Source organism: Pagrus major, chromosome 4, assembly GCF_040436345.1.
Source record: "Pagrus major chromosome 4, Pma_NU_1.0".
Lineage (NCBI taxonomy): Eukaryota > Metazoa > Chordata > Actinopteri > Spariformes > Sparidae > Pagrus > Pagrus major.
Genome location: NC_133218.1, coordinates 27388707 through 27405475, shown reverse-complemented (window position 1 = coordinate 27405475; position 16769 = coordinate 27388707). Strand labels below are relative to the sequence as shown.

Genomic DNA, 16769 nt, shown 5'->3' with positions numbered 1-16769 from the left:
TCAAAAAGGTCCCAGGATCCCTGCAGGGGGAGGGGAGGGGACTGGAGGGGGCACGGAGCTGAACTTTTAGGTGGAAGGAAGGAAAACTACAAAACTTCCAGCCAAAGTCTGCGGTGCATCCTGGGAAATAAACCAACATGGGTACGTGAAACCATGCAGGGCTTGCACGGCTCTCCATGACGGGAGATGAACAGAAATTAACCAAATCACTCTTGAAGGCGAGAGGTCCACGTTTATCCGGGATATAGCACGGCTTCACGGCGGCTTCGCGTGCGCGGTGCTCGGACTGGACTTGCCTGCCTGCTCCTGGTCGCTCGCTCGCTCGCTCGCTCGGTGGGTCGGACCCAGGCTGCTACGATGTGCGTCCGCTGCTCCACGAAGCTCCGTCGGGGAAGTGAATCTTTCACCGGATGATGGACAGGAACTACCCGACCTCCAGCTTTGCGGACGCGCTGGCTCCACCAGCACAGACCGTAGCTTCTTGGGCCTATGACCGCAGCACAGCTAGTGTCAAGCCAAGGTAAAAAGATGAAGGAGAGGGCACCTTCCGAAGGAAATGTCGGTGATGGAGGGCCTAGCTTAAGCAAAGGGGTCCTTATTGTTACGGGGAACACTGGTGGAACTGGAGAAATGTCGTAATTTGATGGGAGTTGTGGAGGCTTTGACTTGTCAGTGGTTTTGGTAGCCTTTTGATAGTTTACTGTCTCCCACCTTGCTAGTTTTGGCTAGCACACCGTACCAGCAGCATGGTCATGTACAGAGTTGGTACACACCAGAGAGGGATTTATTTAACATTTGTGCGAAGTTGAGCAGCTAAGCAGCCAAAACTATCGTTTTATCGGCCCGTTTTCTTGCCCCACAGGTGCTCGGCAAAGCCAAAACAACATAGGTAATTAGCCACCGATGCTAGTCATGTCAGTTATGGCACTTCAAATAAGTGGTGCATAAGTTAGCTATTGGTGTTGTTACCTAAGAGCTAATAGGCGACGTGTCCAAGTCTGCATATTTGTCATTATTTGAGTTAGGAGAGTGATAGGTACGTTTTACTTTGTATTTTATGAAATAGACAAAGCAGTTGTAACCTGCCAAAGTTGTAAACTCTAACTCAAGACTGTTTATATCATGGCTTACTGCTTATTGTGCTAACGAAAAGGTATCATGCTTAATGACAGAGTTGTAGTTTCTGCTATAGAGAAGTGAGGTTGTGCTCACAAGCACCCATTTAATGAATGTTCATGAAACCTTCCTTTGTATAAGCATGAACTGAAAGGATGATCCATAAAATTAGGTTACGGAAAGAATCAAAGCATTCAACAGTTTAGATATGTATGTGATCCTCTTTGGTTATAATGATTAATCAAGTAAAATATACCATGAATTTACTGATTACAGGTTCAAAAATGCTAAGATTAACTCGGTTCCCTTGTGTCATATCAGTATGACCCAAATAGCTGGGGTTTGTGGCTTTTGATTGACTAAAAATAGGCGACGATGGATTGGCACTTGCTTTTGCTATAATTGCATAATAGATCAACCATGAAATGATCAGTGGCCACTTTCGTAGGTACACCTCTAAAATCTGGCCTAAAATTCTACTTTTTACGAAGATACTAGTGTTCGGTTTTGATTGACGCCGTCAGAGAAGTAATAATTTAACTACATGTTTATTATGGAGGTTGTAGTTTGAAGTGATGTTGCTCTGGTCTGCATTATCTTAAGACATGTTTTTAATTTTTAAGCCCACCCGATTAATAAACACAAGGGGGGGGAAGAATATTAAAAACACATTTCAATATAATGCAGTCCAGCACAATAGCACCACTAACTGTGACCTTAATAATAAACATACAGTTTAATTAACGTCTCTCCAGCACTGTCAACAAAAACATTATAATCTGCAGAAATGTGTGCAACATGGAGTGTATATTAAGCTTGGTTATGTATTATTGAAACTTAATAGTCAAATAGCAGAGAAGAGTTGCATAATAAAAGTTTTCTGGCGTGTGTATGTGTCTGTTGAAGGGACCAGAAAAAGAGGCGGATGACTCTTTTTCACCTCAGCGTTCTTCCACAGATGTTTACCTTCTGGCAAAAAGAGAAGGCACTGGCTCGGGCTGGCTGCATCTGATTACCACAGAATTTATTTCTGTTTCCTATGAATTTTCTCCCTGCAGAGACAAAGTCATATGTCAGATATTAAACTTTTCTCCCTAATTGGCTCAGGCAAACTTGATTACAAAGCACTTTTACAGTGTGAACAGCCATTCAGATTTTTACAAGTAAGAATTATGAACTTAGGCTGCTGGTTATTTCCACTCAGATGAATATTACTAATATTTTATTTTTAGTTAATCTGTTTTTAACTAAACAACAACCGGGAAAGATTCTTCTTCTCTGGACAAATTGATGTCCTGTTTTACTATTCACATTTGTGTGGTCTAAAAGTTCTGCTATATTTTTTATAACTAAGTTTCCTTTTTGACTGACTTTTTTCTGTGCAGACCACATCAGTTGAAATATATAATGCATTGGACACATATAGAGTGTGTGGTTGATTCTCATTATAAACTGTATGTAGCTAGTGTGTTACTCAGTAGACAGCCAAGACTTTACAGAAGTAATACTTAACAACAAGCATGCTGTGTGTCAAGTGAGGTCATGTATTTGGGTCGTACATAGTCGAGTGCGTCACTGCTGCTTGTGGAGATGAGAGCTCTCGTGTTTGTGTTTGTTGATGCAGTTCCAGTTATGGTGCAGCACACCTTGATGCAGAGCTCCTCCAGCGGCAAAGCTACACTTCCACCCACCAGCTTCCCACCTACACTACATCACACCTTCCTGCTGCAGCAGGTGAGTTATGAATACAATACACTTTTTTAGAGGGTCAGTTTGCCCAGATTTCAATAAGCCTAATTTGACACCTACTGTCTCATGTGCCACCAATCAAAATGGTGGATGTAAATGGAATTTCATTTGTGGCGCTCAAAACATTACAAAACTATAATTAAAAAAAAACAGTAATTGAGCTGGACAGCACACGGGCCTTGCTGTAGCTGAGTGTTAATTGAGGCAGTTTCTTCAGTAGAAACTAGTTCCTCACTTCTGTTTTACATTTTTTTCAGCCTGTCATTTTAAAATTTGAGCGCTGCAAACTAAATTCTTTCCAGCTTTTTATTGTATAAGGGTGGAGGCATAAATCTCAGAAGCAGATGTCACAGACCCAAATAAAACACAATTGTCTGCATGAGTAGATACTACAGCTTGACCAATACAAGATTTTTGCAATTTGGGTGAACTATTGGTAACCCTTTTAAGGCTCTTATTTCCTTGGCACATCAGACGGATTGTATTTACTTACTGCCAATTTCTGTAGTTATCCTTCTTTTCCTCTTGTTCCTGTCAACAGCACTTGACTCAAGCAGTAATACTTCTGAGAACTCAATCATGAGCTTCCTGTCAGCCATGGAGTCTAGAAGCCTTCAGGCTGGTCCTGTTAGTGCCTCACTGCTTCCTCCTTTCAGACCCCCATCATGGCCTGCTGGTGAGAACACACACACTCATTCACTGGTTTAATTACACATCACTTATTGCAGTTTTGCCTGATAATCCCATTGTACCGTGTATGAAGGCCTTTTATTTTATTTAACCTAACCTGAGTAATGTGGTTCATATACAGTATGGTGTTTTTTTCTTTGTGTGAGAAATATATTCACTGATGGAGCTTTACCAAGAATCTAATCATGATCTAATCAATGAATCTACACTTCAAAGTCCAGAATAATATTGTGTATTAAACTAGGTAATGTTACACATTAACCTCTAAGATAGGATGGACAGATTTTAAATAAAGATTTTAAAAAACTCAAAAGTTACCTGTAGATCTTGGTGACAACTATAGGAAATCTGCATTATGTGATCTGATTTAAAAAAAAAAAAAAAAAAAAAAGTAAATATTCTTATATGCTTTCATTTTTCCTGTCCTTATTCAAAATTCAAATTCAAATTCAAAGGGGCTTTATTGGCATGAAAGTTTAACAACAATGTTGCCAAAGCTCTGAGATCTGTCCAACACTCAGACAGTCTTTAATTGTCCGAGTGTAGTATGCCACATACTTATTATTGTCTATTGTGTTGAACGCAGGTACCAACTCCTCCACCACTGAGCTGTATTTGACCGGCGCCCTGCCTTCGACTGCCACTTTCCCCTCTCCCGCTGCTCTGTCGTCCTATCAGCACGCTGGTGCCTACCCTTCCAGGAGTTACGCTACCAACCCTTCCTTGGCTCTCCAGGATCCTGCCTTCAGCACTTCCACCAATGGCCTCTTTTCTCACCATGACCCCCTCCTCCATCTAAAATCAGGCCAGACAGTGCTCCCCACTGCACTGGCTTTCAACCATCTCTCTGCCCCCGCTTTGGGCTCAACTCTGCCTGTCCAGTCCTCCACGTACCGCTCGGCCCAGGAGTCAGCCCCCCACCTTCTACAACCCCAGTTCAGCTTGCTGCCTTCTACCCTGCCAACCCCTCATGGTGCGCCTCAACCCTATGGGGCCACGGTTTTCTCGGGCTCAATTGAAAGAGCTCTTCAGCGTGAATGTAGTGTCATCAAACACCACCAGAGGCCTTCCAGCAGCCATGCAGCCTCCGAGCAATTGCCCAATTCAGAGCACTCCTTACAGGGGTACTTTGGCTCTGGCAGTGAAGTGGATGTGTCCTACCAGCAGGACCCATCCCGTCAGACTCCAGTGTCCTGCAGCCCTTCCACAGGAGTAGATTCCTCTCAAGGGGTCAGTCGTGCTCCACAACCCAAAACTGACTCAGTAACTCAAGCTTATTCGTCCAGTACTTTGCCGAAGTCTAAAGACTGCACTTCCAAACTAGCTGAAGAGCGTCATGAGCACTCTCAGAACCATACAAGAGGCTCTCCGGAGCATTATTCCCCCCCAGGACAGAAGCAGAACTCAGTGATTGCTAATCAGCAGTCAGCCCAGCTATCAAGCCTGATGTCGAGTAGTCTGTCTCAACCCTACATCACCCCGCACACCCAGTCACAACCCTCTCATTCCACCTCAGACAAACTCTCGACCCTTTACAAGACTTTGCCTTCCCTCTCCAGCCAGTCTGACAATGTGTCATCTGTAAGTCAGACTCTTGTTTACTCCTCCAGTCCCGGGCTAAGCCAGGAGCAGGAGATCCAGTACGGAGCCCAGGTCCAGGGCTTGTGTCAGGGGAATCTCTCTGAGAGCTACCCTACATCCCACTCTCAGGGTGCCCCAAATGTGACCTTTACATCTCAGTCACAGGGGCAGGCTTTGGTGACTCTGTCTCAGAGCTACGCCACAGGACAATCTCTTAACCAGTCCCTTAACTCCTCTTACCCACCCACATGTGTGCGGAGTCTGTCCTCATCAAATTCTACACAGGACTACTCCTTGATGCAGGCCTCACTGGGAGCTAAAACACATGACACACTGTCCCAGCAGCAGACACAGCCCCATAAATATGTTTTGTCTGCACCTTTGCCTACCTACTCTTCAACTGCTCAAGCCTTACAGAATAACGTCAGATCCTCAGTACAGGACATAAAGCCAACGTATGGCAAACAGAAACTTGAAGAGCTTCCTATCCAGGACATTGATGCTCTTCAGCAGGCGTCTATGGAGGCTTCTGCTGCAGCTAACAGCATGTCTGCTCACAACAATGTCATCTATGTTGTTTCAAAAATGGACGATCATCACAAAACACAAAGCGTCATCCGAAGCAATTCACGTTCTGATGACCAGCTCATGGGACTGGGTCATGTAAACTCAACACAGGTAAAGGCCGAAAGGATGGGTGCTCTGAGTCAACAGCACATTCATCTAAGCAGTGCCAATGGTCAGGAAACTGCCAACACGAAACCCCCAAACTCCAGTATTATATCTTCACATGGACCCCTCAGCTCAGAACAGCTCAAGCAGCACACTCTCCAACTCAAATCTCCTGAGCCACATCAACAAAACCACCAGAATCATAGTCAGTCCCAGAGCCAGACCCCAGCAGCCCACCCCCAATTTATCACCGTCCCTAGCACTCAGGTTCTCCTCGACCATAACCAGATGATTCTGCTCCAGCAGCCACTTGTCCACCATGGTCAAAACGCATCAAAGGTGGTATCGGTACAAGGTATCCAGCCAGCTCAAGATCTGGGCCCTGTTCATGTGCAGTATCTTCACATGGATCGAGAACTGCTGGGTCCCAGTGTCACAGAAACCCAGAGTCAGCAGGGCACGGTAGTGTCTGAACAGAGCTCAGGGTGCTCTGATTCTTCTAAACACCACTACAGCCAGTCGGCAAGTCAGCAACCAAATGATGCCAAGAACCACTTTGCTCTCAACTCCATTTGCTTCCCCGACTCCATGCTACTTGCAGATGACAGAAATATTTTGTCAAATGTTGACGACATCCTGGCTGCCACTGTGGCAGCCTGCGGCGTCACGCCACAAGACTTTGTCAAAGCTACATCCTCTGCTGAGGCTGAAATGGCAGTGATGGCGAGCCCAGTTGATTCTAAAGGTCACTTCCAGACTGTGGATATAAGGCACATGTCACCCAGTTTCTCCTCAGCGCAACATCAAATCATCACCAACACTAACTCCCACACCATGACTATGACTCTAAATGGAGCTCAGATGGCTACAGATTGTCAGGGTCAGTCTGTTCACCACAACAACACCTCTGAGCTGGACACAAATGGAGATGGAGGGAGCTCCGAGAATGACTATCACTTAGCCGGGCAGGTGTATGACCCCTCAGGTGTCCAGAACAGAGTTAAAGGGAATGCAAAGTGTATTAAAACAGAGGATGGCCTCATGGAAGGCCCAGGTGGTGAAGACTTTCCCAAGAAGAAGGCTCGCTCTAAGTCCTTGACCAAACCAGGTGGTCCTGAGGATGATAGTGGACAGGCTAGACCGGCCAAGCGCACTGTGCAAGCAAAGCGACAAAACTCCAGGGGTAGTGATGTCAGCTCGCCATCTTCCTTACAAAATGTGTACGATGGTTGTCCGCAGCAGGAGAGAATCAGGCAGAAGATCCGTGAGGTGGAAGAGAAACAGCCAGAGGTCAAAACTGGCTTCATCGGGTCCTTCCTCGACTTCATCAAATCTGGCCCCAAACAGCAATACTCTCCGAGTCCTACACGAACTATTAGTCGCCCGAGAAAGCCCTGCACCATGTCCAAACCACTGCCTTGTGCTTTACCAGCTTTGCCTCCCAAACTGCAGACTCTGCCCGGGCCCTTGATTCCCCAGGAGAGTCCAGTGGTGAGCTCTCAGCAGAAACGTCTGGATGAAGATCTGCAAAAGAACCTCGAGACTCTGCCGTCGTTCAGCTCAGATGAAGAGGAGAACACTGGGAAGAACCAGGCCCTGAGGAACAGCATCAGCTCGGCGCTTTCAGCTCTGGATGAATCTTCAGATCGGAAAAGCAGGACAGGTAATAATACCGGCCTAAGCTTGTCAAGTGTGGCCGATCTAATTGTCTATACATTTTATCGTACTAGAGACATCAGTTATACCAGAAAGAGTTTGTTTTTATGGTAATATGTTGTAATATGCATTGCCTGTGTACTTGAGGGTTTTCTGATCTTTTATGACTGGAATTACTTGATATCATACATATGAAGAGTCTAGTTAAGTTATTTCTTTCAGACGATGTTTTTCTTCGACACATTCATATATTTGCTACTCTTCTCCAGATAACCAAATGCCTGTTTCCATGATGAAGCCAGACCACGTTCCCATCATGCCGCGCACTGTCACAGAGGCCTGTTTGCCGCAGGTCGTCACTCCTATGTTGATGACAAATGCTGTCCCAGGAGGGACTGTGTTTGCAGCCAAAGAGGGGACCAAAGCGTCCCCACCAGGCGAGTTGGCTGTGCGGTTGGTCAGTGTGGCCATCGAGGGACTGACGGACGAGGAGCTGTCAGACAGCGGAGGAGAGGGAATGTACCGGGAGAGAGACGAGTTCGTCGTGAGGAATGAGGATATCGAAACCTTGAAGGTACAACCTGGAAAAATGTGGACAGAATATTAATACGTGGGATGTGGATTTTTGGGGTCAGAACTAAGCTATGTTTCCTTATGGCAGTGTAGTCTTAACCCAACATTGTGGAAGGATATATCTTATACTCATTACTGAACATGTTCTTTCTTATACTCTAAGCCTGCTCTGTGCTTGTTTTCAGGTGACAATGAGAACAGGCAATGAACCTCCAGCCATCTGGAAGGTCCAGAAGGCTCTGCTGCAGAAATTTGTGCCTGAGTTGAGAGATGGAAAGAGAGTCTTCTCAGCTACAAACAGTGTAAGTAGACATGCTAATACCCATGTGTGCATGGAGGAGTATTTGATCATTCAAATAATTTATCTTTCTTTATTCTCTGACCTTTAACATTTTCTTTTTCTTTGTGTGTGTGTGTGTGTGTGTGTGTGTGTGTGTGTGTGTGTGTGTGTGTGTGTGTGTAGTATCTTGGATATTTTGGCGATGCCAAGGCCATGTACCAGAGGGTATATGTGAAGTTCTTGGACACAGTTAACAAAAGGGAGTATGTACGAGTTTGTAGTCGAAAGCCACGCTGCAAACCTATGAATTCACTAAGGTTGGTTCAGAGTGTTGATCTACGTTATTCAGTGTTTTTTAAAACATGACTCGTCAGTGATGAAACGTTCTTTGTTCTGGCTCTCAGGGGTGTTCAGGTGAAGACTTTGCTGGGCTTGACAGCCGCCCCTTCCTCAGTGTCCCAAAGCCAAAAGCCTCGACCCAAACAACCTAAGCCCAGGGCAGAGCCCCCGCCGAAGAAAAGGAGGAAATGGAAGGAGGAGTTTTCACCCACTGCCTCGGCATCATCTGCAGAAGACGATGGTGGGAAAGCCTTTTGATTTTTTTTCATCAACTGCTATAACTGCAGTCTAAATCTCATCTCACTCATGCCCTCCTGATCTTTAATCTCTCTCTCAAACACACTCTTAGAGTTAAACCCTCCAGTGCCGTTTGCTTCACGTCTCCTCAACACACGAACCATGAAGGAGACATTCAAGAGCTTTGTGGAACTGCTCATCAGCATTGCCTTAGACGAAGATGTAATGATAGCTCTAGAGAGGGCAAACGGTAAGTGAATTGACTGTTACTGTTTTCTATTGAGCTGTTGTCTTAATAGTAGGCCAACAACTGAATGAAGATGTGTTTTGGCTTGTTTCAGATGAGTTGCTGTTGCCACATATGAAAAGAGTGGATGGGATGATCACTGACAACAGGAAACGCCTGCTTCACAAACTACACATAGGACAGGTCCTAAAGGTGAGTGTGTCTTTGAAACTGCATATTACCGGTTAAGTGTGAGTTCTCTGCAAAAAAGCTGAAGATTTTTTAAAAATGTTATACATCTCTTCAATTACAAAAAAAAAAAAAAAAAAGACAAGAGGAGAAAGCCACTTTTGTTTTTTTAGGTAAACTAAGATTATTACTTTAACTCCAAAAGACAAATTTACAAACTCAAACTCTGGATCTATTCCAATGACAATGAGAAGATCAAAGGTACAGGATTGTGACTGCGATGTATGACCTAGTCCGACCTAGATGACTGTTTCGTTGCACTTTTCCATGTCGGAGGTAGTTTTTATTCCTCGAGTTCCGAGTGCACAGGAATGCAGCATTAGTGACCCTCCTGTTCTGTCTTCAGACGGCTCTCGACAACTTCCCAGAGATCTCAGTGGTGACTGAACTGAAGAAGGATGGGGAAACCCCGGCCTTTAAGGTGCGTCTCAGTGGGAAGGCCTACAACAAGAAAACGATGAAGCCCTACAAGATGCCTAACAAAGTGCCACAGGTGAGACGAGATAATATTTTGGTAAACTTCACTGTGCTGTCGGTAGATGTCCAGCAGAGGGCACAGTGTCACTATGTTGTGTTTTTCACTCAATCCTTTATTCTGTTGAGCACCGAAGCCACTGCTCCCTTGACTGTCATGTCCACTAATGTTTGAAAAAGAGCAGAATTTTCAAATGTCCTTCAAGAGCGTTTTAAGCCTTTGCTTTTTCTGTTTCTAGGAGTACACAGTGGATCAGCAGAGAACACAGTGGTTCTCTCTGTACCACTCTTTGCAGCACTACAAGTACCACACGTATCTCATGTGTAAGGACGAGGTGAGACATTTTTGTACATGTGCACGCTTGCTGTGCTAGATCAGTATAGATTTTCTTCTCTGTTGAGTAATGATTTCCAGGTTTGATGATGCAAATTGCAAGTGAAGCTTCTGAGCTCCTTTCAAGTTGTTTTCCATTTGTGTGTTCGGCCCTCCAGATCGCATCTCTGCAGGTGCAGGCAGGGGACCTGGGGCAGGAGGAGACGGTACAGAAGTGTCTGCAGAACGGAGCTTGGGTGGAGGGGCTCTTTGATCGCTTTGGAGAGCTAATCAATCAAGTGCAGCAGGCCTGCCGATGATCCAGCCTTGACTTTGGTTTAAAAGTCCAACACTTAAAAACAAGAGGATGCCTCCAGCTCAAAATGGCAGCAGAGAAGGATGGAGTGAGTCTCTCCTTCCAGCCACAGAGAGATTTGAATCAGGGATCTGTGAGCCGACTTTGCCTGAAAGACGTTTCGGGGGCCTTGAAGTGGCAGCAGGTGAACAGCAGGACAGCAGTATTGGTTATAGTCTGCATTGCTGCATCCCAGCAGAAAGCAGAAACTTGATCAACAGAAGGCAAGGACATTGTTTTTGGAAGCGTTTTGGAAGACTTCCAGTTGATGCTACTCCTAGTCTTTTTAGGTTTTTGTAGTTACAAGCTCACTTTTTATGGGCCTTTTCATAGATTTATATAATTTTTTTAATCTTTTTTTTTTTTTTTTTTTTAGTTAAATGCCAGATCATAACCAGTGAGTATGCACTAGATAGAAAGCAATCGGCATAGTAAGTAGAGCACAGCAAATAAAAATGCAGAAATCTGATTTCCTACCTTTACAAAAAGCCTTCATCAATCACTTGATAAGTAGGCTCACATACAGAGAAGCTGATTTATTGTAAAAAAATAAAAAATATCTCTATATATTATATATAACCGTAGCTATATACTGTTTGTAAAACATCCATTTTGTAATGGAGCGCCAACTTATATATAATGTACATTTTGTATAAAAGAAAAGCGAGGTGGGAACTGCAGCAAATCTCTTAAGGAAGAATTTAGTAACTATATACTGTATCTATATTGTGCTTTAACTTTTGTGCTTCAGACACCCCTTTGCTTCTACGATGCAAGTCAGTGCCGTTCCAGTACTGCTTTTTATGAATTTTGTTAATCAAATATTACTACCTTGACTTATCAGAGGGTGAGATGAAAGAAACAAAAGTTGTCTTTATACTCCTTTACACACATAGCCCACATTTTATGACAAATAGATATATATTTTTCACAGAAGTAAATATTGTTATGTTCTCTTGTTCAATACAATTTCTGAGACTCTTTTTCATTGTTTTTTTCACAGTTTTCCAAAATGGACTCTTTATAAGTCAGTTACCAGTTTTTTGCTTTCAAAAATAATCTTGTGCTTTACAGATGCAGTTTGTAAATAAAGTGCAGCATGTAGTAGGCGTCTGCTTTGCTATGTTTTGTCTGAGGTGGTTAATGGGGCTTCACAGCATATCATTTTAGCCATTAAACTAATATATATATATGAAGGGTATATGAAGAGCGTTTAGTCCCACTAAAATTCAACCTGGACCCTTCTTTGTAAGTTGCTTCTGCTGTCATTGTTAACGATTGATAAAAAGTTGTGGGGTAGGGGGCGTGAAGTTTTTTTTTTTTGGTCATGCCAGAGAAAGTTTGAGAGCCACTGGCTTCGAAGGTTTTGTCCACACATCTCATTACATTTGGAGCTTCAGTACTTGCATGCAGAAAATCCTGCACTATGCATCCTGACTGCTGAATCAGTAAATAATGTGTAGTTCCACTGCAAATTCTCAGAATTCTCATCAGAAATAGAAAATAAAGTTCCTAATGACATAATGTGTTGATTTACAAAGTCCAAACAAGATGGGGAAAAAGATGCAAAAAAAGTAAAAGGAAACAAGATCAGACTGCTGTCAACAGCATGGAGCATCACTATTTGGCTCCTTAAACCTCACAAGGAACACATTTGTAAATTTGACATAATCACTGACAGTGTTGAAGCTAGAGTGCCCCTAGATCAGATAATGGATAGAGAAATGGCAGCATGAAAAGACTTTTTGAACAGCAGAATCTGAGTACAATCTGCAGTACTTTTAACCAGGAGTATGACCGTGTACCAAGGTTGTTTGGTACATAAGATTCGCTCCATTGCACAGGATCTGATGGAGGTGTCCTTGGGCATTATTTTAGAAACTGTGTTGCCAACTACCTTAGACGTTAGAGGGAAGAAAAGTGTGTGAGAGTAAGATTATCATCCCTCATTACATATTTAGTCACTGATGCAATTACACCTCCAAAAGCCCCAACAGTGCGTTATGGCATCTATAGTCTAATCAGCACACGAAAAAAACATTTCCCTTTGACTCATAGGCTTACAAATACTGATTACAGTCAGCCGCTGGTCTCCGACTCTTGAAAAAAATTATTTTCCCTCAGCTCAAAGTGGTCAGTCAGTGTTTACATCACCTGCTTGTTGGAGTGTACAGTTCATGTTCTGGCATTGCAAGGCGAGAAACTTGTCGCAATGCTCGCCCACCATGCTCTCATAACCAAACTATTCATTGGTGGCTGACTTCGTGTCGTCTGAGAGGGTTCTCCAGCCTGTTGAATAAAATATAATTGTCCGGCCACAATGCAAAATTACTGGCAGCCCCCAACAGACAAAAGTGTCTCTGTGCTACGGCGTCCGCTCTGTGAGGAAAGCCACTGTCCTCTGTCCTTTGGAGCTGCGGAGGACGGCCTGTCAGGCAAGCGCTTGGGATTCCAGCACGGGCACAACTTGGAGAGACAGATACTGGATGTCTGCTCTCCAGATGAAAAGCATATGAATTTTTAATGCGCTGCATTGTTCCATATGTGGGAGACAGACTGAGGACCCTTGAGGCAGCGTGAGAATGTGAGAAGGGCACAGTAACTGGACGGCTGTGTGTTGGATAAGACTGCAAAACATATTTGCTTTGGAAATGTTCTGTAGTTAAAACCTAACGTGCCGTGTGATGATGGTGCAGTTTAAAGCTGTTTTAACCAATCATGTAGCTAAACCTGTGGAGAGGAGAGTTACAGATTTATTCTTAACCTGGCAGCTGCAGACTAGCAGATGTCAGATGTCTGAGCTTTATTTTCCACATTTAACTTTTCAAATGATTTGGGATAATTGTTTGGCCTCCCCCCTAGAATGGGAACAAACAAATGGACTTCAGAAAAATGCTGCTCAAACACTGATGTATTAGTCAGTTGATCACTCACAGGAGTCGATTTACTTTTACTTCTTATACTATAACCAGGGCTGTTTGGGTCAGATTACTTTAAGTTTAGTCCATTTTGAATTGGAATGACATGGTGATTTTTGTAATCCATTTGATTATATAAAAACATTGTTCCAACAATGGAAAAATTGCACATTACACTTAAAAAATAATCGTTTTTCCCATTTTTAATGAATCTACAGTCAAATTAAATTACCCTTATAAAAAGAGTACTGGCACAGACTACAGGTGTGCTGTGTGTATTCTAGGGGATGTTGTTTCTTTTGCGTAAGGTTTTGTTTCTGCTGTTTTCCAATCAAAGGCCACATGAAGGATTTTGCTATTGTGATGAAGGAGAAGCACTGACTCAAAATGTTCATCTCCCATTTCTGATGTAAATAAAAGGGAAAAAAACTCCCTTATAATCATTGAAAAACAAGAACAAATAGCAGTTAATTCGTCGTTAAACTGGCAACCTGAGAGAGGTGACTTACTTTGTTAATTAGTAGAAAATATTAGGCATATTAACATTCATGGAAAATGATTCATTGTTTTAAAATGACCATATTTTAAGGATGGAATAAAAAATGTAATCAAGTAATCCATGACAATGTAACTATAGTTCAATTACACATTTTTTCTAATGTAATCTACGGAAGCCCTAAAGAGCCATGCATTCATACATTTTATTTCCTCCGTTTTCCCGTGATAACGAGTTAATTTCATTTGTTTTCTCGAGATCCCGAGTTATTATCTCGAAAAAACAACTGCCCGTTTCCCGAGATAACGGGATAATTTTCTCAAGATCTCGAGATAACGAAACTTTGTTTTCCCGAGATAACGATATAATTAATTTGAGATCTCGAGAAAACAAAATGATAGTGTAGTATATTAAATCATTGCAGGAAACATCATTCAGTGTAGCAATGTCAGAGGAGCAGGAGCATATCGATCACCGCGTCACATATCTTTTCAATCAAGGCCTGACACAGGCTGAAATAGCATTATGCCTTGCTATTACATATAATATACACATTAGTGTGCGTAATCTGAAAAGACGGTTAGCAAGGCTTCAGCTATATCGGCAGCGCAATCTAAGTGAGCCTGATGTCGTCGTTAACTACATAGCTGACCAGCTACAAGGTCCCGCACGTCTCCATAATCTCAGGCCTATATCATAGTCATTATCTCGAGATCTCGAATTAATTATATCGTTATCTCGGGAAAACAAAGTTTCATTATCTTGAGATCTCGAGAAAATTATCCCGTTATCTCGGGAAAACAGCAGTTGTTATTTCGAGATAATAACTCGAGATCTCGAGAAAACAAATGAAATTTACTCGTTATCACGGGAAAACGGAGGAAATAAAATGTATGAATGCATGGCCCTTTAGGGCTTCCGTAGTAATCTGGGCTGATTATAGCAAATGATTTTTTGTAATTTGATTTCATAATCCAGATTACATGTAGTCTGTTACTACCCAACTCTGACTATAAGTATATTTTCCTGTATGTTTACCTGAGTTGAATTTTAAATGCAGGACTTTTTATTGTAATTGAGATTTTTTTTTAATTGTGGCAGCGGTATCTGTACTTACAGTAATTGAAGGAACTAAATAAATTGCATTTGAGGGCTGGGAATTCTCATTTTCATGAACCCCTGAGGGTTGATGACGCTGCTCCTGCCACCTGTTTGTCAAGTGTCTTAACATTTCCTTCATTTCTTCCGTGTCACACTGCATTCCTAAACAGAAACTTGCATTGTGAGTTTTTTCTACCTCCTGGAGAAAATTCCTAAGGATATTTGTCATCATCATAACTGTCAACAAACTACTACGTGACTGACATTGCGCGACCGATAAGTATGAAGGGGAAAGAAGAGGGAAATATGCAGGGCTTTCCGGGCATATGGAGAGAAGCAGGAGAGTAAATATTGCTTTAACCTTGTGGGCCTGAATATCTGATTGTGTTAACCAGAGTGCTCTCTCTTTCTGTCTCCCTTCTCTGTCTCATTTTCTGTTTTGGTCTGAAACATGTGTCACTCTACAGCATTGAAGTCAGCACTGTGACAAGTTCACAAATACCAGCACATCAAACTGAAACGCATTCACTTGAAGAGTTGCAAAACCAGTTTTGCCCTCAACCAAAGACTTCTCACTCTAACTGAAAGCACAGAGTTGCCTTTCATATACAGTGTGGGTTTCTTCTGACATGATGGCAGTATGAATTCATAAAATACACCATCTGCAGCAACAGAAAGGGTACGTTTATGTACACACACAGCATGCTAAAGCTACAACCAAGTACACTGACTGAGCTTGTGTGTATTTAGTGCTCAGAGATTGTTTGACGCCAGAGACTGACGTAATGCTTGTGATTTGTACGTCATTGTGGTGACTGTCCGCAACGTGTTTAAAGTGTGGGGTTTACTTTTGTGACTGAAAAAAAGTTATAATTCAGATGTGACGTATCATCGGGAAACGAGGCTTCTTACATATTGCACCTTTAAATTCCTGAGTCCTTATGATGGATTGTTGATTTTGTAATAGTATTTCGTTTAATCGTTCTTGTTCGGGTCGTTCTGATACCAATACCAGTATCGGAAATGCCTCCGATACTGCCTAAAATGCTGAAATCGATATCGGTGAGTAAAGAGTCTAAGCACCACTTCAATACCAGGTCAGTGATTTATCAGAAATGAGACCCCGCAGGGTCCCGTAAACCTTAAAACTTAACAGATTTTGTACAGCACAAGAAGATAATACCCATAAATGGCAAGCTTGTATAACTTCAAGCACAACTGTAACATATTATCCATATATTAAGGCTTTGGTATCAGATCAGCACTCAGTATCGGCATCGCTGTCAGGGAGGAAAAATGTTCTTATCCTTGTGCTGTTTCCTATTAGGGATCAAGCTCCATAAACACTGGATCCTACATTTCCCATGATGCGTCTTTCATCGGACCCCTCCTGCCTCCTTTAATGCCTTCTTGTCCGTAATGTAGGCAAGTCTTAAACTTCCTCCAGAACCAAACATTATACAACTGTTGCAATCAACTAAGTATGATCAGTAAACACAACTACGTCATGTGTAAAATCAGCAGAGAGCCCCTTTAAAGTTACACATAAGCACACCTGTAGTCTTTATAAAGCACCCCGCCTTGCTCAAGAGCAGCTCAACAAGCCAAAGAAATTCCTCCTTCTTTTGTCATACTGCTGACTTTCTGCTCCGTCTCTAATCAAAAGGCTAACAGACGTAGAACCTGTGTGCACCTGCTCACACGCTCTCACTTCACCTGTTGTAAAAGAGCATTTTTACACATA

The 16769-nt window shown here is 42.8% G+C and overlaps 1 protein-coding gene across 1 annotated transcript; it reads left to right on the top strand.

Moving 5' to 3' along the window:
- Nucleotides 1-159: 159 nt before the first annotated feature.
- On the top strand, nt 160-11619 carry qser1 (glutamine and serine rich 1). The gene is made up of 13 exons (XM_073464351.1): nt 160-520; nt 2741-2850; nt 3407-3541; nt 4142-7471; nt 7734-8038; nt 8223-8339; nt 8501-8634; nt 8722-8897; nt 9006-9143; nt 9235-9332; nt 9715-9861; nt 10082-10177; nt 10335-11619. The coding sequence occupies exons 1-13, from the start codon at nt 411-413 to the stop codon at nt 10473-10475; spliced, it is 5037 nt and encodes a 1678-aa protein (XP_073320452.1). The 5' UTR covers nt 160-410; the 3' UTR covers nt 10476-11619.
- Nucleotides 11620-16769: the final 5150 nt, after the last annotated feature.